Source organism: Babylonia areolata, chromosome 3, assembly GCF_041734735.1.
Source record: "Babylonia areolata isolate BAREFJ2019XMU chromosome 3, ASM4173473v1, whole genome shotgun sequence".
Lineage (NCBI taxonomy): Eukaryota > Metazoa > Mollusca > Gastropoda > Neogastropoda > Buccinidae > Babylonia > Babylonia areolata.
The window spans coordinates 9,875,640-9,900,639 of NC_134878.1; the positions used below are offsets into that span (position 1 = coordinate 9,875,640).

The 25,000-nt window shown below is 42.8% G+C and overlaps 1 protein-coding gene across 4 annotated transcripts in view; it reads left to right on the forward strand.

The window, feature by feature from the left end:
• LOC143279707 (uncharacterized) overlaps positions 1 to 25,000 on the forward strand; it is a 60,674-nt gene that overhangs the window by 24,274 nt on the left and 11,400 nt on the right. Inside the window, exons 2-11 of one of the 4 annotated variants that reach the window (XM_076583814.1) lie at positions 4,419 to 5,298; positions 5,723 to 5,870; positions 6,906 to 6,967; positions 10,432 to 10,505; positions 11,307 to 11,365; positions 15,087 to 15,219; positions 16,810 to 16,860; positions 18,513 to 18,678; positions 19,626 to 19,678; positions 21,992 to 22,271. In XM_076583814.1, coding sequence (XP_076439929.1) covers positions 4,500 to 5,298; positions 5,723 to 5,870; positions 6,906 to 6,967; positions 10,432 to 10,505; positions 11,307 to 11,365; positions 15,087 to 15,219; positions 16,810 to 16,860; positions 18,513 to 18,678; positions 19,626 to 19,678; positions 21,992 to 22,204 — 1,758 coding nt within the window. In that variant the 5' untranslated portion in view covers positions 4,419 to 4,499 and the 3' untranslated portion in view covers positions 22,205 to 22,271. Of the gene's footprint in view, positions 1 to 4,418; positions 5,299 to 5,722; positions 5,871 to 6,905; positions 6,968 to 10,431; positions 10,506 to 11,306; positions 11,366 to 15,086; positions 15,220 to 16,809; positions 16,861 to 18,512; positions 18,679 to 19,625; positions 19,679 to 21,991; positions 22,272 to 23,126; positions 23,154 to 25,000 lie in introns of those variants that run through there. The other 3 variants (XM_076583813.1, XM_076583811.1, XM_076583815.1) reach the window with 3 other exon arrangements.

Genomic DNA, 25,000 nt, shown 5'->3' on the forward strand with positions numbered 1-25,000 from the left:
GGCGTTAAACTGAAGCTCTCACATATACATATATATACACTGATATGCACACGTCACACACGCGCGCGCACACACACACACACACACACACACACACACATACGCGCACACACACACACGCGTAGAGACACAAAGAGATTGTGTCTATGACTGCGTATGAGAATGCTTATCATTGAAAAAAAATGGAACTCTCTCTTCTGTCTCTCTGTCTGTACACATATGTGTATGTCGATGTTTGTATGTGTGCGTTTGCGTTGTTTCAGTGTGTGTGTGTGAGTGTTTGTGTGTGTGTGTGTGTGTGTTTGCTGTTTTCTATGAAAGCCCTTGCTGTAACGATATATTTTGAGTGATACGATAGTTTGCCTCATTTGTTTTTTGTATTTCATTTCATTAGTTATTATTTATCAGACAAGAAGGAATGTCAGTGTTGTTTCGTCAGTTATTAAGTTTCACCAAGCAGAGGGGAAACAAAACACACACAAAAACCTCTGCATGTCAGTTTGTGTATCGGTTTAACAAAACACACACAAAAACCTCTCCATGTCAGTTTGTGTATCGGTTTAACAAAACACACACAAAAACCTCTACGTGTCAGTCTGTGTATCGGTTTAACAAAACACACACAAAAACCTCTGCATGTCAGTTTGTGTGTCGGTTTAACAAAACACACACAAAAACCTCTCCATGTCAGTTTGTGTATCGGTTTAACAAAACACACACAAAAACCTCTACATGTCAGTTTGTGTATCGGTTTAACAAAACACACACAAAAACCTCTCCATGTCAGTCTGTGTATCGGTTTAACAAAACACACACAAAAACCTCTACGTGTCAGTTTGTGTATCGGTTTAACAAAACACACACAAAAACCTGTACCTGTCAGTTTGTGTATCGGTTTAACAAAACACACACAAAAACCTCTACCTGTCAGTTTGTGTATCGGTTTAACAAAACACACACAAAAACCTCTACGTGTCAGTTTGTGTGTCGGTTTAACAAAACACACACAAAAACCTCTACGTGTCAGTTTGTGTGTCGGTTTAACAAAACACACATAAAAACCTCTCCATGTCAGTTTGTGCATCGGTTTAACAAAACACACATAAAAAACCTCTGCATGTCAGTTTGTGCATCGGTTTAACAAAACACACACAAAAACCTCTACATGTCAGTTTGTGTATCGGTTTAACAAAACACACACAAAAACCTCTACATGTCAGTTTGTGTATCGGTTTAACAAAACACACACAAAAACCTCTGCCTGTCAGTTTGAGTATCGGTTTCAATTTCTGTCCAGACTGAAACCAAATCCTCACAGATCCGGATGTGGAGTGACTAATTAAGGCGTCTGAATGCGCTCACGCGAGCATGTGTGTCTGTCAGCCTGAGTTTTTGTGTATGAATTTGTACGTCTGTTTGTGTGGTCAGTGGTGTTGGTAGTTGTGGTGACGGTGATGGATGTGGTGATGTGTGTGTGTGTGTGTGTCTGTGTGTCTTTGTGTTTGTGTCTGTTCTCTGTCTCACATGCGCTTGCTCGATAATAATCATGTCGATACAATCTGAGCTTAAAACAAAAAATAGATAGATCCACAGACTAATCAAAGCCATGCGCTCCCATCACCCGTTGCGACGGGTTCTGCAAAGGTTCCTGCAACGTATCGTTCCAGATTCCAGATTCCAGAATTTTTACCCCCTGTCGGGCACAGTCGTTGCATCCGCTTTCTTTTCCACGAGTCTGGTAAAAAATGAAAGTTCCGTCAGCGCATACATCAGTCAGCATAACACGGATGTCTATTGTGTTGTGATGTACGTGATGCCCTAGATTGTTGGTAAGCAGTAAGTGGTAGCGTGGTAAGTGGTAAGTGCTCTTGTTACCGGATACCAACGTGTCGCGTACAACAGGCACTTTAACTTGACCAGGGGATGAAAATACAGGCACTTGAATCAAGATGCTACCAAACGATTTTCTTTCTGTGTGTGTGTGTGTGTGTTGGTGCGTTCGTGGGTGCATGTGTGTGTGCAAAGTGTGTGGAAATGTACAGCAGACTCCAGTCAGTATGGTATTTTGTCCTTTGGTTATCGCTTCATCGATGACGAGGAGGAGGATGTTGATGATGATGGTGGCAGTTGTAGTAGCAGTTGTACTAGTAGGAGTAGTTGTTGTTGTAGCAATGCAGTGACAGCAGCAACAATAATAGGCCTATATTTCAAGCAAAAGTAAGAACAACATAATTTTTTTTTATGAATTCTAAAAACTGAGCGAAAGGGCATATGGCAGTGGATCCCATCCCTCTTGCGGCACATTCATGGGAGACAGCGAGGTGGCTGACAAACTCTCCAGCCCAGCTCTACACCCCAGTTTTCCGTTGCGACGATAGCAAATATTGGCTCCTGCAACGTACAGATCCAGATCCACACGAGAGCGGTCACAAAAAGAGATCCATACACACCCTTTTAAAAATGGTTACGAGTGGTTTAAAATCAAAGGTACCTTGAGATGAAGACAAAACTACGTTTCGAGTCTTTGACTCTTTGTCAAGTGTACAGGTTGTTGGCAGGTCACAGAAGTCTGTAGGAGGGGAGATCAACTCAATGACTGGAAATTACAGTTCAGCTCACTGACTTCAGATGTTGGATACAGGGGGGTGGGATGGGAGGGGGATGAGGTGGGGGGCGCAGGAAAAGAGGGGGGAGGGGGGGGTGTCAACGGCGGAAGGGGGGGGGGTGGAAAGGAAGAAAAGGATGGAAATGGAAGGAAAAAGGGAGAGGAAGGGAGCTAAACTGATGTCAGTCTCTGACATTAATTCCATGAGTTGTATAGTGCCTTGGCGAGAGATGACTTGGCTTTCCATGTATTTTCGGTATTGACAGTCTCCGTGGCTGTTACACCAAACTGCATACATACCCAGGGCCAAACACCCCCTGTCACCCTCCCACCCCACTCCCGCCCCCTTTACCAGTTCCCATCCCACCCACATGTCCTACTGAAGAAAACTATACAATGGTCTGGAAAACCGTGACGTGGAAAACCACCACCGGGTGGACAGCACTCACCAAGGTGCCGTCTTTGGGGTGAAAAGACAACAACTGCGACATCACCTTCAGAGTCAGGGAGGCGTCACAGCGTGTGAACTGATCCATATTCACTATAACCACATAAGGAGTAAGTTGCCTGACCAACGGGGGGGAGGAACCCACCGGCGCGCTGATCAGGATCTCTCAACTTTTTGGTTGAAGTATACCATGCGACAAGTGCGTTCAGAAATCGATTAGGTATCGACGGGTGCAATAGCCGAGTGGTTAAAGCGTTGGACTTTCAATATGTGGGTCCCGGGTTCGAATCTCGGTAACGGCGCCTGGTGGGTAAATGGTGGAGATTTTTCCGATCTCCCAGGTCAACATATGTGCAGACCTGCTTGTGCCTGAACCTCCTTCGTGTGTATACGCAAGCAGAGGAAAGGACAGGTCGGGGGAAAGAACTGATTCTGATCTGTCATCTTCGCGCTATCGGTTGCTTCGCTTGAAAGTTGAAAGTTTTCCAACTCTTAGCAACGGGTCGGGCGCAGTTTTTATTATTTTTAATTATTGATTTTTTTTACAGACCTCGTTCATTGAGTAGGTACGTGTCACATGTATCAGTTTCTGAAAACAGTAGTGCAGGAACGAGATCTGTTTCGAGTGAATCGTACATTCTGACATAGGCTTTACAGCAGTTGTAAGCACAACACTGAAGCAAAGGCACATAAGAAACCTCTCGTTGAAGAGTCAAGGAAGCTGAAGAATAAATTCAGAACTGTCAACAGCGCTTTGGGTTTATCCCCAGGTAGAGCACCAGCCAGTTTGTCCATGCCTGGTGCCAGTTGCATTGCTTGGTTCTAACATTTTGACAGTTACACGTCTCTAAATGCCTGCGTTGACCGAACTACGCCATTGGTCAGTTCCATACGACACAGTTAGTAGCGGGTTTCGGCCATACTAGGCTCTTCTGTTCGAGCAATGCAACCGGCTCCGGGTCACTTTCTTTTGATCCTTTCATGTTATACAGTAGAAGTTGTAACGTAAATGGATTGGCTCACGTATAGTGAGGCTTTAAGGAAACTAAAGTTCAGTTGGTTTTCGAAATCTGAATTCGCCTTTCTGCGCCTGCGTGCAAGCTGAGAGAGAATGCAAACACATACTACACCACGTTTACTATTTGAAATGAGTGTCCATGTCTTGTGTGTTCGTGTCATGATCGGACGTGAAAGCGCTGCACTTCCAAATTCAGAGAGAGAGAGAGAGAGAGAGAGAGTTTGTGTGTGTGTGTGTGTGTGTGCACGGATATAAATAGAACCTATGTATAGGTTCGTGGTGTGTGTATGTTATGCTATGTTATGTTATGCTGTGCAGTGACGTGTTTGGTGACCGTGTTCTTTCAGAGCGAGGCAGGACTGAGCATCAAGGAGCGGCTGGCCTTACTGCAGGCAAGCAACGCCAAGAACCCCCAACTGGCCGGACCCATGAAGACCCCGGGCCACGTGCCGCCCAAGCCGGGCCCCGCACCGGCCGCCAACACCGACAAACCCAACGGCCAGGCCGCTCCGTTCGTCGCCCTGAAGCCGTTGGCAAAACCAGGACCGGGCGTGCCCGGCAAACCCGGAGCTGGAGGAGCTGCCATCACCCCCCCAGTCCCTCCCACCAAACCCACCAGTCCCGCCGGGGTAGGTGGGACCCATGCCGTGGGTTCAAAACCGAACGGCGACTCTCACAACGCCGGCCCTCTCGTGCCCAAAAAACCCGGCGGTTTTTCTCCCGCGTCCAGCGGACATGTGGACACAACGTCCGTCACCATGAGAGACAAGTCGGACACTGGAGGAAACACGCCTCGACCCCCCAGCATACAGGAGCGAATGGCGGCGTTGAAAGAAAAAGCGGCGGAAGGCGCGGCTGCACAACCAAAGCCTACTACGGCAGCTAAGCCCGGCGATAGTGGTCCCAAGTCCCCCGATGCTGCTCCTCATCAGCTGAAAAAGGTAGCGTTCTTCCCGCCAGCAGCCGGTGCGGCAGGCCTGCCCGCCAACAGTCTTGCTGTCAAGCCGTCGGACCTGGCCAAAAGCATCCAGGAGGCCGCCAACCGAGTTCTGGGGAGGAAGGCCAGTGACACTTTCCTCAGACACTCTGACGGCAAGAGGTTCCACAAGGTGAGCGTGGCGTCTGTGCTGTCCAAGGACCCAGCCCCCGCTAAGCCCGCTGGGATCAACGGTGTGGATCTGACCTCCTTCCTTCACGCCTACGCTGCAGCTAAAGAAAGCAAACTGAGTAAGTCACTTTTGCTTTTAAAAATGAATCAATTCGCATGATTTGAAGAGAAAAAAACCCCGAAATATTGTCTTGATTGATTTGATGCTTTTGTCATTTTGATTTTATTAGTTAATTATTTATTCATTTATTTTTGTTTATGTATTTGTTTATTTATTTTTTAGAGAAGTTAGTAAGTAATGAAACATGGGCAGGAAGGAAGGCAGACAGAGAGTGATAATTGAGAATGCAAGCACAGCAATGTCCGTGGTGTGTGTGTGTGTGTGTGTGTGTGTGTGTTGTGTTGTGTTTCAGTGTGTGTCTGTGTGTGTGTCTATGTAAGCATGAGGTGAGTGCATGTCTGTCTCTCTGCCAGTCTGTGATGAACCTCACCCCCAACCCCTAACCCCACCCCTACCCCTTGACATGACATGTCATCCTCCAGAGGTGGACGCTGCCAAGAGCGAGACGCCAGAGGCGGAGGACGGGGAGATGGAGGAGCTGTACGTGGAAGCAGAGAGCCAGGCCGTGCAGGTCCGGGTTCGTGGCAAGGGATCGATCAAACGGGCCATGTCCGTTCGAGTTTCTGAAATGTGAGGAGAGACTGCTGTTCTCTGTCTGTCTTTGTAACCTATATCACAGCTGACCACACATGGCCATATGAGGGCTAGGCTGTATGTAAGGAGAGGCCTTTGTATGTACCCTGTCTGTCTGTCTTTGTAACTTATATATATCACAGCTGACCACACAGGACCATAATAAGGGCTGGACTGTATGTAAGAAGAGACTGTTGTACCCTGTCTGTCTTTGTACTTATAACACAGCCGACCACGCATGGCCATATATAAGGGCTGGACTGAATGTACGAAAGAGACTGTTGTACACTCTCTGTCTGTCTGTCATTGTAACCTATATCACAGCCGACCACACGGGGCCATATAGTCTGGACTGTCGGTTTAAACAGCATTTTATTTGAAAACGTTATAACGAATGCAGATACAATGAATTCGACAAGGCAACTGGACTGTTCCCTGTCTTAAGAAGAATAGCATTAGCTGCAGAACCGTCACGGTCTTGGTCAGTTTACATCAAAAGACTGGTGCTTCGGTCAAAACAAAAGACAACTATAGCAGTTGAAGAATTCATTCATGGTAAAACGACCGACCTGGCGACATCGGTCTCGATTTTTCCATGAAGAATTAATGTAAATTCTTCTTTCCAGTTTCAGGATTTTTTTTTTTTTTTATATGACAGAAGTACATTAATTTTCAACTACATTGAAATGAAAGAGAAAACCTATTGGTCTATGGACAAGCAGTTTCAAACCTAATCTGTTAGTCTATGATTACGTGTTTTTGTTTTCAGTAAGTCGATTTGAAGACTTTTTATGAATTGGGACATAACTTAAGATCAGTAAGCTGAATAAGTGTACATCTTCTAATAAATTATTTTTCATGTGTGTACAACTTCTAATAGACTTTCTTTCTTTCTTTCTTTTTTTTTTTTTTTTTTTTTTTTTTTAGAAGATCAGTGACATTGATTGATTGAAATAGGCGACAGAACATTGTATGATTGCTTCTGTATGAAGTCATTTTTGGGGGACATTGCTCACTTTTGCTTTATTTCAGACCAGAATTTACGGAGGAAGAAGAAGAGCATGAGCTGTACATCGACAGTGTATCCGCTGAAAGTGAGACTGCCATTTGTTTTTCTTTTTCTTTTTTTTATAATTGTCCAACTTCCTCCTCCCCAAACGTATTTCTCCCTCCCTTTCTTTTCCTCCTCCTCCATCGTATCAATTACCTTTTCAACTACTTCAACTGCTGCAGCAACAACTACTATCACTATCGTGATTGCTGCACAACTACCACTACTTCTATAACTGCTGCTACTTTATTTTGATACCGCTTCTGTTACTTCTGCTGTTTTTCCGCTGTTTCTGGTATTGCTGCTGCTGCTGAGGCTACAGCTTTTACAAGCAGTAGTAGTACTACTACTACTATTGCTACTGCTGCTGCTGATGATGATGATGATGATGCTACTGCATTGTTTTGATATCTTGGGATTTCAGAAACTCGATGCCATTGAAGGGGTACAGGTAAAATATTAACGTGATTCTGAGTGTTAGCAGGGATGTGAAAAATAGCGCAGCTCTAGGAGAATGCATTAGATTGCTAATTGTTACTGACACTCACACTCGTCTCATGAAGTGCTAGTCTACAGGAGGCACAACAACAACAACAACAATGATGATGGTTGTGGTGGTGGTGGTGGTGGTGAAGATGATGGTGGTTGTGGTGATGGTGGTGGTGGTGATGATGATGATGGTAGTGGTGGTGGTGATGATGATGATGGTAGTGGTGGTGGTAATGATGATGATGATGGTGGTGGTGGTGATGATCGTGATGATGATGGTAGTGGTGGTGGTGATGATGGTGGTGGTGGTAGTGATAGTGGTGGTGGTGATGATGATGGTATTGGTGGTAGTGATGTTGATGATGCTAGTGGTGGTGGTAATGATGATGGTAGTGGTGGTGGTGGTAATGATGATGATGATGATGGTAGTGGTGGTGGTGGTAATGATGATGATGGTGGTGGTGGTGGTGACCATGTGTACAGCTCCTCCCCTTAGACAACGAGTATCCGTAGTTTTAGTCTCAAACATAGCGGTTGTTGTTGTTGTTGTTTTTCTCAAGCCACTAGATCTTTGGTGGTGGAATGGGTGTAATTCTTTCGGCTGCAATCATAAATCAAGATCATGCCGAAAGCAGCAGGCATTTAGTGAACATAAAAAAAAAACCGACAACCCACGGCCACAAACTAGATGTGCGTTTTTTCGACGAAGATGTCAAACTGTACACTCTGTTGACGAATTGTCACAAAGCTGTACAGGCTTACCAGGATCATTATTGTTGTTTTGTTGTTTTTTTCATTCGATGGCATAACCAGTTACATGTTTATTATTCGAACAAGACTTGCATAACTCTCCTTGTCGAGCCTCTTGATGAACAAAGAATGAAAACAAAGCCACAATGTGAAGCGTGTGATGCGGAAAACCGAGAGGTTTGTAAGAAGGGATGTTACGCTGTCACTGATTCCCTTCAGTATTCTTCTCACGGTTTGTTGTGAACGAGCGGGCAGCTGTGTGGTTATAAAGTCCGCATTGATTGTTACATCAGATCCAAGGTCCCAGTTTACAGATTGTGATATTCTTTTTTCCTTGAATGTTTACTGTTTAGGGCCTTTTTTTCTTGTTCTTTTTCTCTTTTTTTATTATTTATTTTTTTGATTTTCGTTAACAGCCCCAGTCTCAGCAAGAAAAACACGATAGGACTTGAATAAGAGAGAGAGAGAGAGTAATGTTTTTACTGCATATCATTTTGAAGCGGTCACTGCAAATACAAATACAATGTATATTTCGTAATTTCACAAGCTCACAAGACCAATTATTAGGCATATACCGAGAGAGGCACACACACACACACACACACACACACACACACACACACACACACACAGACGGAAGTAATGAAAGAGATCGCGTCAGACAGTGAACTGGTTCTTTCTGTTTGTCGAATCAAGTAGAGGTGACAGGCCCTTTCAGTGCAGCAACACTCAGCAGTCAGTTCCACTGGGTCGGGATGGGAGTGATATATTGATGATTGATGATTGAAATGGTTTGTGGGTGGGGGATGGAGAGGGCGGATTGTGTGTGTGTGTGTGTGTGTGTGTGTTTGTTTGTAGTGTGAGCGTATGTATGATTTGTGTCTCAGTGTGTGTGCGCGCGCGCGTATGTGTATGTGTAGTTTGAAGAAGTGGAGTGTATTGAAGTGTACTGTTGTTTCTGAGTGTGTACATGTATGTGTGTGTGTGTGTGTGTGTGTGTGTGTGTGCTGTGTTTCAGTGCGTGTGTGTCGTGTCACTACTACATGCATGCGGTGTCGCTGGTGTTATTAAAACTTCATTATAATTGCTTTTTGTCCCCGGATTCAACATAATTATGATAATTGTCGCCGCCCACACATTGCCTGTCACATGCTTGCCAGCAGAGCTACTTTATCCTTTTTCCCCGCTGCCTTGTTGCACACACCACCATCACATTGATCGAAAGTTGCACCCCGGTGGTAACGCGTCCGTTTAGGAAGCCGGATAGAATTTGAGCGCTTGGGATCAAATCTCACACTCACCACTATTTTCTCCACCCGGGCCCCCTTTCATTAGACCTTGAGTCAGTGTTGATCTGGTCTGGACGCTAGTTATTCAAGCGACTACACTGATGAACTGAGGTCCCGTGTGTAGCATACACTTAGCGCACGTAAAAGAACCCACTGCACACACACACACACACACACACACACACACACACACACACACACACACACACACACAAAGAAGAAGAAGAAGAAAAAAAAAAGAAAAAAAAAAGACGTTTTCCCAGGCAGATTTCTGTAGAAAAACCCTCTTTGATAAGATAACAAATGCACTCGCAGTCAGAAAAGAAAGGAAATAAAAGGGTGGGGCTGTAGCCACTGTAGCACTGCACCTGGGGAGAGCAGTCCGAATTCCACTCAATGAAATCTGTTGTGACAAAGAGTAATACAATACAAATACAATACAATGTAACACAATACAATACAATGCAGTACATTGCAATACAGTACTACAATGCAGTACAGTACAATACAATGCAGTCAATCTTCTTTTGCTGCTGCTCTTTCGCATCTATCTTTCGTCCTTCTACACTGTTCTTTCGGTTGTTCTTTGCTCTTGCATTTGATCTCTCTCTCTCTCTCTCTCTCTCTCTCTCTCTCTCTCTCTCTCTCTCTCTCTCTCTCTTTCTGTCTACGTATGTGTGTGTGTATGAATGATTATGTGTATATGTGCATGCATGTTTGCGGATGTGTGTGTATATGTGTATGTGCGTGTGTGTGTGTGCATGTGTGTATATGTGTATGGGTGTATGCATGTTTGTGTGTGTGCGTGTGCGCATGTGTATGTGTGTGTGTACGTGCGCGAGCATGCATGTTTGTATACTCGCGCTTATGTGGGTGTTTTTGTATGTGTATATGAGTGTGTGTGTGTGTGTGTGTGTTTGCTTGCTTGTTTGCTCGTTTTATTCAGACCATTTTACCTGAACCATTCTGTGGCTTGCAGCCCCAGCGGCCTCAAAGCCTGCAGAGCCGGAAGAGGAGTATGATGACTGCACGTCTGCAGCGGCTGCAGTGCAGGTAAATTCCGGCATCATGATTGATACCCATGAGTTCTGTACGTTCAAGGAGGCGTCACTGCGTTCTCGTAAAAATCCTTATGCGCTTCAGCACATCTGCTTGGCAGATAGATGTCTGACAGCAGCATAAGCCAAAGCGCGAGCTCGGGCCTTGAGTTCAGGTATTCTTTATAATAATAATGATAACAACAGCAATAATAATAAGGATGGTGACGAGGATGACGATTATGACAAGAACAACAACAATGGTAATCCTAATGTTATGATGATGATGATGATGATGCTAAACAACTAAGGGGGTGTGGGGTGGCATACATGTTGCATGAAAAATCTTACACAAATTGTGATAAAAACGTTATCACTCTATATGATACAGTACATTACAATGCAATGCATTACAGTGCAGTGAAATACAATACAATGCAATGCAATACATACAATACAGTAATACGTTATGGAAATGACATTGTGTGATTACCACGCATTAATTAAAATAAAATTTAAAAGAGCGGAACGATATGATACACACACCACCACCACGACAACCCCATGGTATGACAAAGTGAATAACGTCAAACACACACACACACACGCACGCACACATACACACACATACACACACATACACACACACACATTCACACACGCACGCACACACACACACACACACACACACACACACACACACACACACAGTGTGCCGCAAAAAAACCCGAAAAAAACATTTATCCACCTGGTAAGTTCCAAGTATGCAGCTGCTAATCAAAGAGTTCGATTTTTTTTCTCTCTCTCTTCTTTCCAGAGCCCCGCAGCGACAATAGAGGAGGAGGAACCAGATGAAATCTACGAACCACTTGATGAGTAAGAACATCTTTTTGTTGTTGTTGTTGCTGAGAACAGAGAGGAAATACAGCCCAAATGAAAACCAGAAACGAATATAAGCATAACATGGGTGTCCTTGTTTCGCTGTTTAGCAAAAGGATAGAACCAGTTAACTTTAACCATGTTTTTGTTTTGCTCTTTAGCATAAATGATAGGACCTGGAACCATTAATGTAGTGTCTTTGTTTCGCTGTTTAGCTAAAGGATAGAACCAGTTAACTGTAACCATGTTTCTGTTTTGCTCTTTAACAAAATGATAGAACCTGGAAATATCAATGGCGTCTTTGTTTTGCTTTTTAACAAAATGATAGAACCTGGAAATATCAGTGGTGTCTTTGTTTTGCTCTTTAACAAAATGATAGAACCTGGAATCATTAATGATGTCTTTGTTTTGCTTTATAGCAAAACGATAGAACCAGTGCAGCAGGCCAGAATATAACCTGTTTACAATATACCCGGGTATAAAATGGTCTGACTCAAAATATACCCGGGTATACATCGGCCCAGGCTGTTTCATACCCCAGAGTTCAAAATGGACAAGGCGCCATAGCTCTAAACACGGAACTTTCTTTCTTTTTCTTTCCGTTCTATTTCTTTCTTTCTTTCGTCATACAACTTTTCTTTTTCTTTCATTGTTTTTATTTATATATTTCTGTTTTTTATTCTCTTTCTTTCTCTTATTCTGTCTGTCTTTCTGTCTGTGTTTTTTCTCCTTTCTTTCGTTTGTTCTTTCATTCTTTTTGTTTGACTCTGAAATCTGTCTCTCTATATCTTCCTGTGTGTCTGTCTTGTCTCTCATATCACACTGAGATATTTTGGAACACTCCACATACGTTGTAGTTAGTTCACACTCAAGAATAATATTCTGTATAAAAGACATAATGTTAATAATGAAATAGCAGAGCTGGCAACTCCTTGGAATGTTTAGGAGAATTCTAGATTTTTTGCTTAGTCCATAGCCTGTTTGTTTCATGTTTGATTTAAAGTTAATTTTTCACTAAGTTATCTAGTTCATTACAGACTGAATATTGCCCCCATGTCAAGCGTATTTGTCTCAGTGATGGTAGTATAAAGCATATATCATTTCTGAGCGTGAGTTAATGAAGTCTTACTTGCACGAAAATGTGTCAACTACGATGACTGGGAACGTTGATGTGTTTGATTTTTGTAAATTCATTACCAGTTGTTTCTCTTGTTAAGTTGACGACTCCTCTTTTACAAGACCCATTAAGCAATGATAATGATAATGATAATGGATACTTATATAGCACACTATCCCGAAATCTGCTCTAGGTGCTTTACAAAAACGCTTTTGTTAACATAAAACATTATATCTATGTTACATACACACACCAAAATGTGACAAAACACACACACACACACACACACACACACACACACACACACACACACACACACACACACACACACACACACGCACACACACACACACACACACACACACACACACACGCACACACACACACTGCATACATACATTTTAACATACATGTGTATCTAACAGCTACCCTAACACATACGCACACATAGGCAGGCACAAACTTACATAAACACACATAATAATAATGATAGCATGATGATGATGATGATAATGATGATGATAATGATAATAATGATCAGGATGATGATGATCATGATAATGATTATGATAATAAGTGTTATAAATATTCGTATAACGCTGAATCTTGTGCAGAGACAAACCAAACAGACGAATGTCTGTGAAAAGCAAAAGCCTCACTTTTGCAACCTGTTGCAGTTGCACATGGGGGTAACAATAAACCACGTGTTTTTTTTGTTTTTTTTATACACTTTTTCTCCTCCTCCCATCCAAAAAAAAGCCAAACCTATACCTGTCCACCTCCCCACCCCAAACCCCCAACCCCCAACACACACACAGACACACTCCCACAGTGTGAATCACAATGATATTGTACTTCAGTTTACCTCTCAAATAGTCATCTTTGATTCCACCTCCCATCTGTCATATTTCCCCTGAATCACCACTCAACTTCCACCCACCCCCCTCTTCTCCTATCCTGTTTGTTTTATTTATATTTAAACGATAACATTCAAATATGAAAATTAATGCGTTAACTACATGCCTGCAATTGCCAGTGTGTGTGTGTGTGTGTGTGTGACGGGACATAATTACATATTGATCCTCAGCCATTTTCTCTGCGTTGGGTGAACAACGTTAGTCAGTGTCAGGAGAACGGTTAAAAGTTTGTTCAGTCGTGATGTATAACTTGTTGTTTCTTTGCCTCTGGCGTGAGCAAACAACTTATCTTTTGTGATTCAAGGGGAACTGTCGATGTTGTTCAGTCATATAGTGGCTGTTGGTTAACTGTTTATTTGATTTAACGTCTTTTCACTTTGAGTGATGATGGACTGAATTCTGTTTAATAATAATGATAATAGACATTTGTTGAACGCTTTCCTCCCTTAAAGAGAGATCAAAGCGCTTTACAATAAACATTACACACACACACACACACACACACACGCGCGCGCGCGCGCGCGCGCGCGCAGGCACGCACGCAAGCAAGCAAGCAATAACAACTCACAAAGAAAGATAATGATTTAGCGCACAATGATATAAAACAGATTCAGATATATTCGTATTGCATTACATAATTACACACACACACACACACACACACACACACACACACACACACACACACACACACACAACGAAAAAGAGAGAGAGAGAGTTTCACGGAAGATGTGCTGAAAAGGCAAATAGCCTTTAAAGTTTTTGGTTGGTTCCAGTGTACCTTTTATTTACCTGTGTGCTAGCTGAATCGGTAGCATAAGCAGCATTGACTCGAAGTTGTGTGTCGTGTAAAAAAATGTAGAGTTACCACCATTCCTTATCGCTATTCGGTCCTTTACTCACCTGGCCTCATGATTCTTATTCTATCTCGGGATATGGTATTGTATTGCATTATTTTAGATACTGCTTTTTGTCACAAACAGATTGATCTGTGTGAAATCGGGGCTGCTCTCTCCCCGTGGAGAGTGTGTCGCCACAGTGCAGCGCCACCATTTTTAGAATTATATGTTCGGTCTACAAGACTAAGTGTATTTGTTTCACAAACCAAGGTGAGTTTTTCTACAGAATATTGTCAGGGACAGCCATTTTGGTGTCGTGGGATCTTTTAACGTGCACAAAGTGCATTCTGCACACGAGACCTCGAGTTGTGTTTTTTGTTGCTGTCGTTCTTCTTCTTCTTCTTCTTGTTAAGTTATGGGGTTTTTGTGTGTGTTTTTTTTTTGTCTCGTCCGATTGACTAGCACCCACACAACCACTCAAGGGCTAGTATTATGGCTTATATTTCTTTGCTTTTTTTGTTTTCGTGGTGTGTGTGTGTGTGTGTGTGTGTGTGTGTGTGTGTGTGTACCTTTCACCATCTTAAGTGGAAGTAGTAGTAGTAGTAGTAGTGGTAGCAATAGTAGTAGAAGCAGCAGCAGCAGCAGCAGCAGTAGTAGTTGTTGAATTGTTGTCGTTGTTGCCACAGTGACAGACAAGAAGACTGGGCGATGCCTGATAATTATCTGTATCCTTCAACAATGAAGTTTTGTAGTCTTGAGGTTTGATGAGTTGTTGTTGTTTTTTTTAAGCCTGTTTTCTTGGTGTTCGTGACTTCCCCTCCCCACCCCAACCCCACCACCCCCAGGCTTGAAGACGAGGTGAACGAAAAGGAGAAGGAGAAAGAGAAGGAGAGACAGAAGGAGAAGGAGAAGGAAGCCAAGGCGGTGAAGAAGAAGAAAGACAAGGCCAAGGAAGAGGTCAATAAGAAAGAAGAGAAGGTGAAGCTTTACTTTTCCTTTCTGTTTAAAATTTGAGGTTCTGTGTATTGTTGTGTGTGTGTGTGTGTGTGTGTGTCTGTCTGTCTGTCTGTCATGTCTCTTTCTTTCTTCCTTCCTTTCTCTGTCTGTCTGCCTGTCTCCCTCTCTCTCTCTCTTTGTTTCTGTCTTTGTCTCTCTTTCTGTCTCTGTCTGTCTGTCTGTCTGTCATGTCTCTTTCTTTCTTCCTTTCTCTGTCTGCCTGTCTCCCTCTCTCTCCCTCTTTGTTTCTGTCTTTGTCTCTCTTTCTGTCTCTGTCTCTGTCTGTCTCTCTCTTTGTTTCTGTCTTTGTCTCTCTTTCTGTGTCTGTCTGTCTCTCTCTTTGTTTCTGTCTTTGTCTCTCTTTCTGTCTCTGTCTGTCTGTCTCTCTCTTTGTTTCTGTCTTTGTCTCTATTTCTGTCTCTGTCTGTCTGTCTGTCTCTCTCTTTGTTTCTGTCTTTGTCTCTCTTTCTGTCTCTGTCTCTGTCTGTCTCTCTCTTTGTTTCTGTCTTTGTCTCTCTTTCTGTCTCTGTCTGTCTCTCTCTCTCTTTGTTTCTGTCTTTGTCTCTATTTCTGTCTCTGTCTCTGTCTCTCTCTCTGTCTCTCTCTCTCTTTGTTTCTGTCATTGTCTCTCACTCTGTCTCTGTCTCTCTCTCTCTCTCCCCCTCCCTCTTTCTCTCTCTCTCTCTCTCAATCTCTCTCTCTCTCTCTCACCCTCTCTCTTGCTCTCTCGCTTACTCACCCCCCTCTCTCTCTTTCTTCCTCTATCCCTATCTCTGTCTCTGTCTCTCGCGTTGGGTAATGCTGCTGGTCAAGGCATCTGCTTGGCAGATGTGGTGTAGCGTATATGGATTGTCCGAACGCAGTGACGCCTCCTTGAACTTCTGATACTGATACTGTCTCTCGCTCTCGCCACCTTCCCAACTCCCTTTCTCTTTACATTTGTTAACATAGTCTCCGGTCTGTAGTTCTTTTGAAGATGCTCTTCTATTGCTGGTCTTGTGTGTTTTTATAGTGTCCTCTCTGATAACCTGATAAAGTTTTGCAGTTGATTTGAAAGTGTATTTCCATTTCACAGACACCCAGTGTTTTGTATTTTCTGGTTCCAAGCATATCAGTACATAATGAAGTTAAGAATGTTCCTTGTCGTGAGAGTTTTGAAATCATAAACACTTTTTTTTTTTACTGCAGTTCATGATATTCTTGTCAGAGCTTTTCATTCATGCGCTTACCACTAACTCAGATCGTATCATGAGAAAGAGAGAGTGAGTGAGAGAGAGAGTGAAGTCAAAAATTAATTATCTTTATTGAGGGTAAAAGAATAAGCTTGTGCAGATTTTTTACATCCTGCCCTCATCAAAAAAAAAAGAAAAAAAGAGAAGAAAAGAAAATAGAAAAGAGAGAGAGAGAGAGAGTGTGTGTGTGTGTGCGTAGATATAGATATATATATATATATATGTGTGTGTGTGTGTGTGTGTGTGTGTGTACATATATATATATATATATATATTTGTGGGTGTGCTTGCGCGTGCCTTTTTTACCAACGCTCATATCGTGCACTTTCTTTTCTTTCAGGAAAGGAAAAAGAGAGAAGAAGAAATAAAAAAACAGAGAAGCAAATTCGGGGTATGTGTGTACGTGCGTCCGTGTGTGTGCGTGTGTGAGTGCGTGCGTGCGCGTGTGCGCGTGTGTGTGTGTATGCGCGCGCGCTAGTGAGCGTGTACGTGTGAATGTCTTTCATGTGTGAGAAAGAAAGGAAATATTCGTGTCCGTGCTTGTGATTGTGTGTGTGTGTGTACGTGTGGATGTGTGGTGACTGCTGCCGACAACTTACACTTCAGTTTACAGTCGTTAAACTGTGTGGTGACTGCTGCCGACAACTTACACTTAAGTTATACAGTCGTTAAACTGTGTGGTGACTGCTGCCGACAACTTACACTTAAGTTATACAGTCGTTAAACTGTGTGGTGACTGCTGCCGACAACTTACACTTCAGTTTACAATAGTTTAACTATGTGGTGACTGCTGCCGTCAACTTACACTTCAGTTTACAGTAGTTAAACTGTGTGGTGACTGCTGCCGACAACTTACACTTCAGTTTACAGTCGTTAAACTGTGTGGTGACTGCTGCCGACAACTTACACTTCAGTTGACAGAAGTTAAACTGTATGGGACTACTGCCGACAACTTACACTTCAGTTTACAGTAGTTAAACTGTGTGGTGACTGCTGCCGACAACTTACACTTCAGTTTACAGTCGTTAAACTGTGTGGTGACTGCTGCCGACAACTTACACTTAAAGTTTACAGTCGTTAAACTGTGTGGTGACTGCTGCCGACAACTTACACTTAAGGTTTACAGTAGTTAAACTGTGTGGGACTACTGCCGACAACTTACACTTAAGGTTTACAGTCACTAAACTGTGTGGTGACTGCTGCCGACAACTTACACTTAAAGTTTACAGTAGTTAAACTGTGTGGGACTTTGCCGACAAAAAAACTTACACTTCAGTTTACAGTCGTTAAACTGTGTGGTGACTGCTGCCGACAACTTACACTCCAGTTTAAAGTAGTTAAACTGTGTGGTGACTACTGCCGACAACTTACACTTAAAGTTTACAGTCGTTAAACTGTGTGGTGACTGCTGCCGACAACTTACACTTAAAGTTTACAGTCGTTTAACTGTGTAGTGACTGCTGCCGACACCTTCAAAACACTTCAGTTTACAGTCGTTAAACTGTGTGGTGACTGCTGCCGACAACTTACACTTAAAGTTTACAGTCGTTAAACTGTGTGGTGACTGCTGCCGACAACTTACACTTCAGTTTACAGTAGTTAAACTGTGTGGTGACTGCTGCCGACAACTTACACTTCAGTTTACAGTAGTTAAACTGTGTGGTGACTGCTGCCGACAACTTACACTTCAGTTGACAGAAGTTAAACTGTATGGGACTACTGCCGACAACTTACACTTCAGTTTACAGTCGTTAAACTGTGTGTTGACTGCTGCCGACAAAAAACTTACACTTCAGTTTACAGTCGTTAAACTGTGTGGTGACTGCTGCCGACAACTTACACTTCAGTTTACAGTAGTTAAACTGTGTGGTGACTGCTGCCGACAAAATACTTACACTTCAGTTTACAGTCGTTAAACTGTGTGGTGACTGCTGACGACAACTTACACTTCAGTTTACAGTAGTTAAACTGTGTGGTGACTGCTGCCGACAACTTACACTTCAGTTTACAGTAGTTAAACTGTGTGGTGACTGCTGCCCACAGCTGAAGGAGACGGACGAGAAGGTTGGGGAAGGGGTGGTGAAGAACAACGCCAGTGCCGGGGTGTTCAGCAAGGACCTGACGGTCAGCAAAGGGGAGATAGTCACCATCCTCCGCATGGACAACAACCCCGCCGGGAAGTGGCTCGTGCAGAACGAGCAGGGCAAATGTCAGTCTGTGTGTTGTTAGTTTTCTTCTGTTTGTTTGTTTGTTGTTTTTGTTGTTGTGTGTGTGTGTGTGAGTGTGTGTGTGTGTGTGTGTGTGTGTGTGTGTGTGTCCGTCTCTCTCTCTCACTCTGTCTGTCTGTCTCTCTCTCTCTCCCTCTCTCTCTCTCTCTCTTTGCGTGTTTTGTTGTTTATGGTGTGTGTGTTCGTGCGTGTGTGCTTCTCTCTGTCTCTCTGTGTCGCTGTCTCTCTCTCTCTCTCTCTCTCTCTCTCTCTCTATCTATCTATCTATCTCCCTCTCTGTGTCTGTCTCTGTCTCTCTCTGTCTATCTATCTCCCTCTCTGTGTCTCTGTCTCTCTCTCTCTATCTATCTATCTATCTAACCCCCCCCCCCTCTCTCTCTCTCTCTCAGCGTGTTTAGTTGTTTGGTGTGTGTGTATGTATATGTGTGTGTGCGTGTGTATTCTCTGTGTCTCTCTTTGTCTCTTTCTCTGTGTCTTTTTCTGTCTGTCTGTCTGTCTGTCTGTCTGTCTCTCTCTCACTCTCTCTCTCTCTCTCTCTCTCTCTCTCTCTCTCTCTCTCTCTCTCTTTCTCTTTCTGTCTCGATCTCTGTCTCTTACTGTATGTGGAGTTGTTGTTGTTTTGTTTTGTTTGTTTTTTTCGTTGTTATTTTCCGTCGGAGGGTTGAGGGTGGGGGATATCCATCTGTATCTTTTTCTATCTCTATGTGTGTCTCTTTCTCTCAGGCTTATCTCTTTCGCGCTGGATCTGTTTCTCATATATAAAGAGCTGATACATTTACATCTCTAAACAAATCACATATCTAAACAACATATATTTACATCTACAAACAACGGATATCTTCGTTTTTTGTTGTTGTTGTTGTTCAAGTTGTTCCAATCTGAGCAGTAAAGGTGTGTGTGTGAAGTGTGGTGGCGTGTTGTGTTGCAGTGGGCTTCGTCAACTCTAACAACGTGGAGGTGGCCACGCCCGCTATTCGACAGGTAGGCTCATGCTCAGCTTCACTTCCTCCGAATACACGAATAAACAAGCTTTATTATCTATACTTTGGTACAGAGATTTTCTTTTTGACAGCACCACGTGTCCATCATAAAGAACAAACAAGCAAAATGAATGAAAAATAAAAAAGATAAATTGATTGGCACACCACGTAAGCTCGGCTTATGTAAGAGATTGACATTAGCTTACCGTTGGGCCAGCAACAAAGTGAGAGTTCTGTGATGATCACTGGTTTCTCCATTACACTAGGAATTCACTTACAGCTTAGTTTTGTTGTGAAGGACCATGACTCTCAAGATAGGAAGCAATATTGCACTGACGGTCACCCAAAGTTCTCTCTCCATTGCACTGGGAATTCACTTACAGCTTAGTTTTGTTGTGAGGGACCATGACTCTCAAGATAGGAAGCAATATTGCACTGACGGTCACCCAAAGTTCTCTCTCCATTGCACTGGGAATTCACTTACAGCTTTGTTTTGTTGTGAAGGGCCATGACTCTCATGCTAGGAGGCAAGATTGCACTGACCCATAAGTTCTTTCCGGTGGCTAGAACTTTGGCGTTTGAGGATCATCCCCAGCGCCGGCTGTCCTAAAGCCCTCATAGCCGAGAGAGTTGGGATGTGTCTTGGGCAAGACAATCTCCGCTATGATCAAATTCTTGCCCAGATGAGATAGTCAGGACAGTAAAGTGGTTGCCACCTCTGCTGTTCTGATGGTCATAGTCGGACACAACTATCATAGCGATGGCCTCCGTGTCGACCACTGTCGCGCAGGTTGGGTTGTGCTAATGTAATGCTGAGGAGACGCAGTGGCACGTTTGTGTGTGTATTCTGCTGTGTGTGTGTGTGTGTGTGTTTGAGAAAGGGAAGGGGAAACATTGTTATTGCTGCTGGTGCCGCTACAGTTCAATCTCACCTGTGACTTCTATTCTCCTCCCACCCCCTTTTCCACTGACTGTAGAACAGAACTGCTTTCATCTTGAGCACAGTTATACTGCGTTTTTTGTTGCATGTTTGTTTGTTTGTTTGTCTTATATATAACTTTTCTACCCATGTGCCGTTGTTTGTGAAGGTGATGCAGCAGTTTGCTTTGGAAGGAAGGAGACAGAGTGTACAATCTGAATCAACAGTATGGAACAAAAATTAACTGGCATTGTTGATTCTATACATGGGAATTTCAAGTCTTTGCGCTTTTCTTCCTTTTTTTTTTTTTTTTTTTTGGTGGCTGTTTTGTATGACAGAGCACACAATCTCATTGCCCAGTATGGAACAGATATCAATAAGCATTACTGATTCTATGGGGATTTAAGGCTTTTTAGCTTCCTTTTTTTTTAGTTAGTATTGGTGGTTGTTTTGCATGACATGTTTTACAGTGTGAATCAGTATTGTGGGACAAAAATGTATACCGTTGTTGATTCTTCAGGTGTTTTTTTTAAGTCTTTGAGTTTGCGCTTTCCTGTTTTGTGTGTGTTTATATTGGTGGCTGGTTGTATAACTTTATCTGGGTTGTAGAGATTATATAAGAGCTTTTTTTCTTTTAATTATGGATTTCAGCTACTTCACATGTTTTATTTTTTCTTCTTGGTTACAGCTTTACAACGTCCGTAGTTGATAAAACGGTGTCAAATATGTTGTTTCTAATTACCTTTTTTTTTTTTTTTATTAAAGGGTATCTACATGGTGTTTCGGATTTTTTGAAAGGGGGTTTGATATGCTGTTTCTAATTAGTTTTTACATTTTTTTCTTAATGAAAGGGTGTCATATATTCTGTTTCTGTGCGTTTCTACATTTTTAGATATTTTATGGTTGTTGGTTTTTGTTTTTTGTTTTTTTAATCTGCTATTAACGTTAAAAAGCATATGTAGACCCCTTCAATTTGAATGGACGTGGTCACACAGAGTGTAAAACTGAAATAGGGTTGGTTCAGTGGGTCATGTTCTGTTTCTGGTATTTCGTGGGGAAAGATTTTATTCATTGTGCTTTGTCTTGACGTTTGGCATTGAGAGTCTTTCGGCATGTTAACCCATGGTATCGTTGTTGTTGAGTGTTTGCCGCAGTGACAAATAATGTTTCTCGTTATCTGTATATTTCTGTTTCCGTTCTTGTTAATGATTCATACACCTCGTATTTGTATGCGTGTGTGTGTGTGTGTGTGTGTGTGTGTGCGTGCATGCGTGCGTGCGTGCGCGTGCACGTATGCTATGTGTTTTTGCATACGTGCGAGCGTGCTTGCGTGTCAAATAATACTAGAATGATAATGATAATAAAAGCATTTATATAACGCTGAATCTTGTGCAGAGACAAACCAAGCAGACAAATGTCTGTGGGAAGCAAAACCCTTATTTTCGCGACTCACAGAAAAGCAGGCTTTTGCACATGGGGGTAACAGTAAACCACGTGTTTTCACACTTCTTCTTCTCCCCACCACCACCCTCCAGAACACTGATCCTGCACCTGTCCACCCTTCTTTCCCTCCTGCCCCTCGCACACCCGCAGTGTGAATTACAGTGACATTGTGTCCTGAGGAATTTGTGTATACCTTACAGTGTCGTCATTCCTGAATTGTTACTTAAAGCCTAGCTATCTCTTGAAGCTCGACGATTCTGTTACATTCAAGTAGTCTGTCTGTCTGTCCGACTCTCTCACTTTCTCTACTCTGACTTTGTCTCTATGTCTCTGTCTATGTCCCTGTCTCTGTCACTCTGTCTCTATCTCTCTGTCTCGCTGTCTCTGTCACACACACACGCACGCACACACGCACGCACGCACGCACGCACGCACGCACGCACGCACACACACACACACACACACACACACACACACACACACACACACACACACTCCTTTTGTTTCTCCTCATATTCATCTCTTGTCTTCCATCATACACACACCTTCCTGAGAACAAATGAATAACAACGAAGAATACGGTATCAGCCCCCCTTTTTTCTGCACCTTTTCCTGTTTTTGACTCCAGTGATCCCTCATCCCCTTCACCTCCATGAAATATGATCGTTCTTCATCCCACAATCCCACCCATCTTCCCTGTGTGTGTGTGTGTGTGTGTGTGTGTGTGTGTGTGTGTGTGTGTGTGTGTGGCTTTTTACTGCTTTGTTCCCTTCCTTGAAGAGACGGGGTTGATATACCTACTGTCCTACCGCCCTACCCAACATAATTTGTTTAATGTTCACGTATTGCCAGCATGGGCATACATCGTTACACCCGATATTGTAGCCTGCCAGAATTGTCGCCAAAACGAATTTTGTCGCTGGCGACAAATTTTTCTCTTCCCTCCTCTGAGTGGTAGTGATGTTCACTGTCTGCTTTGAATGTTTAGTCATCATTGTTTTAGAAGGGGGTGGGGGAGGGGGGCAGTGGAGGGGGGGAGGGGGGTGGAATGACGATGTGAATACTGACACCAATGTTTTTTCGCCAGGAGAATGTTGATGAAAAAGCCGAGCAAGTAAGCCCTTCATTTGAAAACTGCTCTGCTTTTTCTGCTACTTAGAACTTACCTGAGCATGATGTATTCTGTATGTTTGTAGCTCCTATCAACTGACTGCTTTCTTTAAATAAGTGATTCGGCGTAGTATCTCACCGTTCTTGTTTTTGTGTGTAGTTCCCATTAATCACCTTTTTTTTTTTTTTTTTTTTTTTACTTTATTAATGTAGCATTTCACCTTTCTTGTCATCGCCGCTGTTGTGTGTCACTAACTAACCGGTTTGGGTTCACACACATATCAACTCTTGAACTTGTTGATACTGTGTTGCTGTTATTTATGAGCTTGTCAGTTCCAGTTGTCTTGTTGTTGGTTTTTTTTTAGCACATCTACAGTGTGTTTAATTCAGAGTTAAGCGCGAAGTATATTTCAGTCTAAATGAAATTTTCGTCCAGTGGGAGGATGGCGCAGATTGCTCCAGCAGTTAATGCTGCACTAGTGCGGGCTCACGGGATTTGCAGCTTTTGTCCATATCAGTCATTCGGATGGGATGATAAACCGAGGTTCCTGTAGGCAGCAAAGGGTTGATTGTCCCTGGTAAAATTCTTTAGGAATATCCACTTTGATATATAGTAAAACAAGTACACTTGCAGATGAAAAAAAAAAAAAATATATATATATATATATATGTATGTATGTATGTATGTATGTATGTATGTATGTATGTATATAAGATACTCGTAAAAAAAATATTTAAAAAAGCGGGTTTCGCAACACTGCAGCGATGCGCTGTCTTACTGGAAAGCAGCCCAAATTTCACGCACAGTAGTCTGTTGTGACAAAAAGTATACAATATAATTCAGCGCGATACGGCACAACACAACGCAACGCAGTATAACACAATACAACGCAATACAATACAATATAATACGATACAATACAACGCAATACAACACCACACGACGCAATACATTACAATACAACGCAATACAATACAATACGATACAATACAATACAACGCAATGCAATACAATACAATCTAACATAACACAACACAACCCAACACAGCACAGCACAGCACAGCACAACGCAGCGCAACACAACACAACGCAGCGCAACACAACGCAACGCAACGCAACGCAACACAACGCAACACAATCTGTGGAGGTTTGGAGTGAGCAGATTGTTTTGTGTGGTGAGTGTGTGTTTCTCCCTGAATTATAAATATGCCACGCCACTTCAGTCGTAATGCATTGCAATATTTTCACGACCCCTTTGTTTTCTGAGGCTCACACAGTTTGCTGTATTGCCAGAAGCTCTGTTGTCGATCTGTGTACCTCACCATGTTTCTTTGTTGTGGGTTTTTTTCTGTATCTCCTCAATATTGCCACTTAACTTTTGGAGTCACGACATGTCAACACAATTGTATCGTGACAGTTTGATGAATAAGTGTTCCAGCTTGTTAATATAGTATTTCAGTGTTTGTTCTTTATCTTCTCAATATTAACTGTTCGAGTGAACACATATCAGCCCTATTCAATATGTTACTGGTTCTTTATTGTGTATGAAATTGTTCCAGCGGATCGATAATAGAGTTTCAGTGTGGTTGTTCTTGTCTATATCTGCGTTCCTCCCTTTTTCGTTGTGTGTGTGTGTGTGTATATGTGTGTGTGTGTGTGTGTGTGTGTGTGTGTGTGTGTGTGTATGCGAGCGCGTGTGTGTCTGTGTCTGTGTATGTGTATGTCTATTACGAATGAAATGACGGAAGCACAGATCGGGTAATGTGGAAACCTCAGATGCGTACTACTCTTTTGTAAAATGGTGCTGGTGGTGGTGCTCTTCTTCTTCTTCTTCTTCTTCATAATCGGTG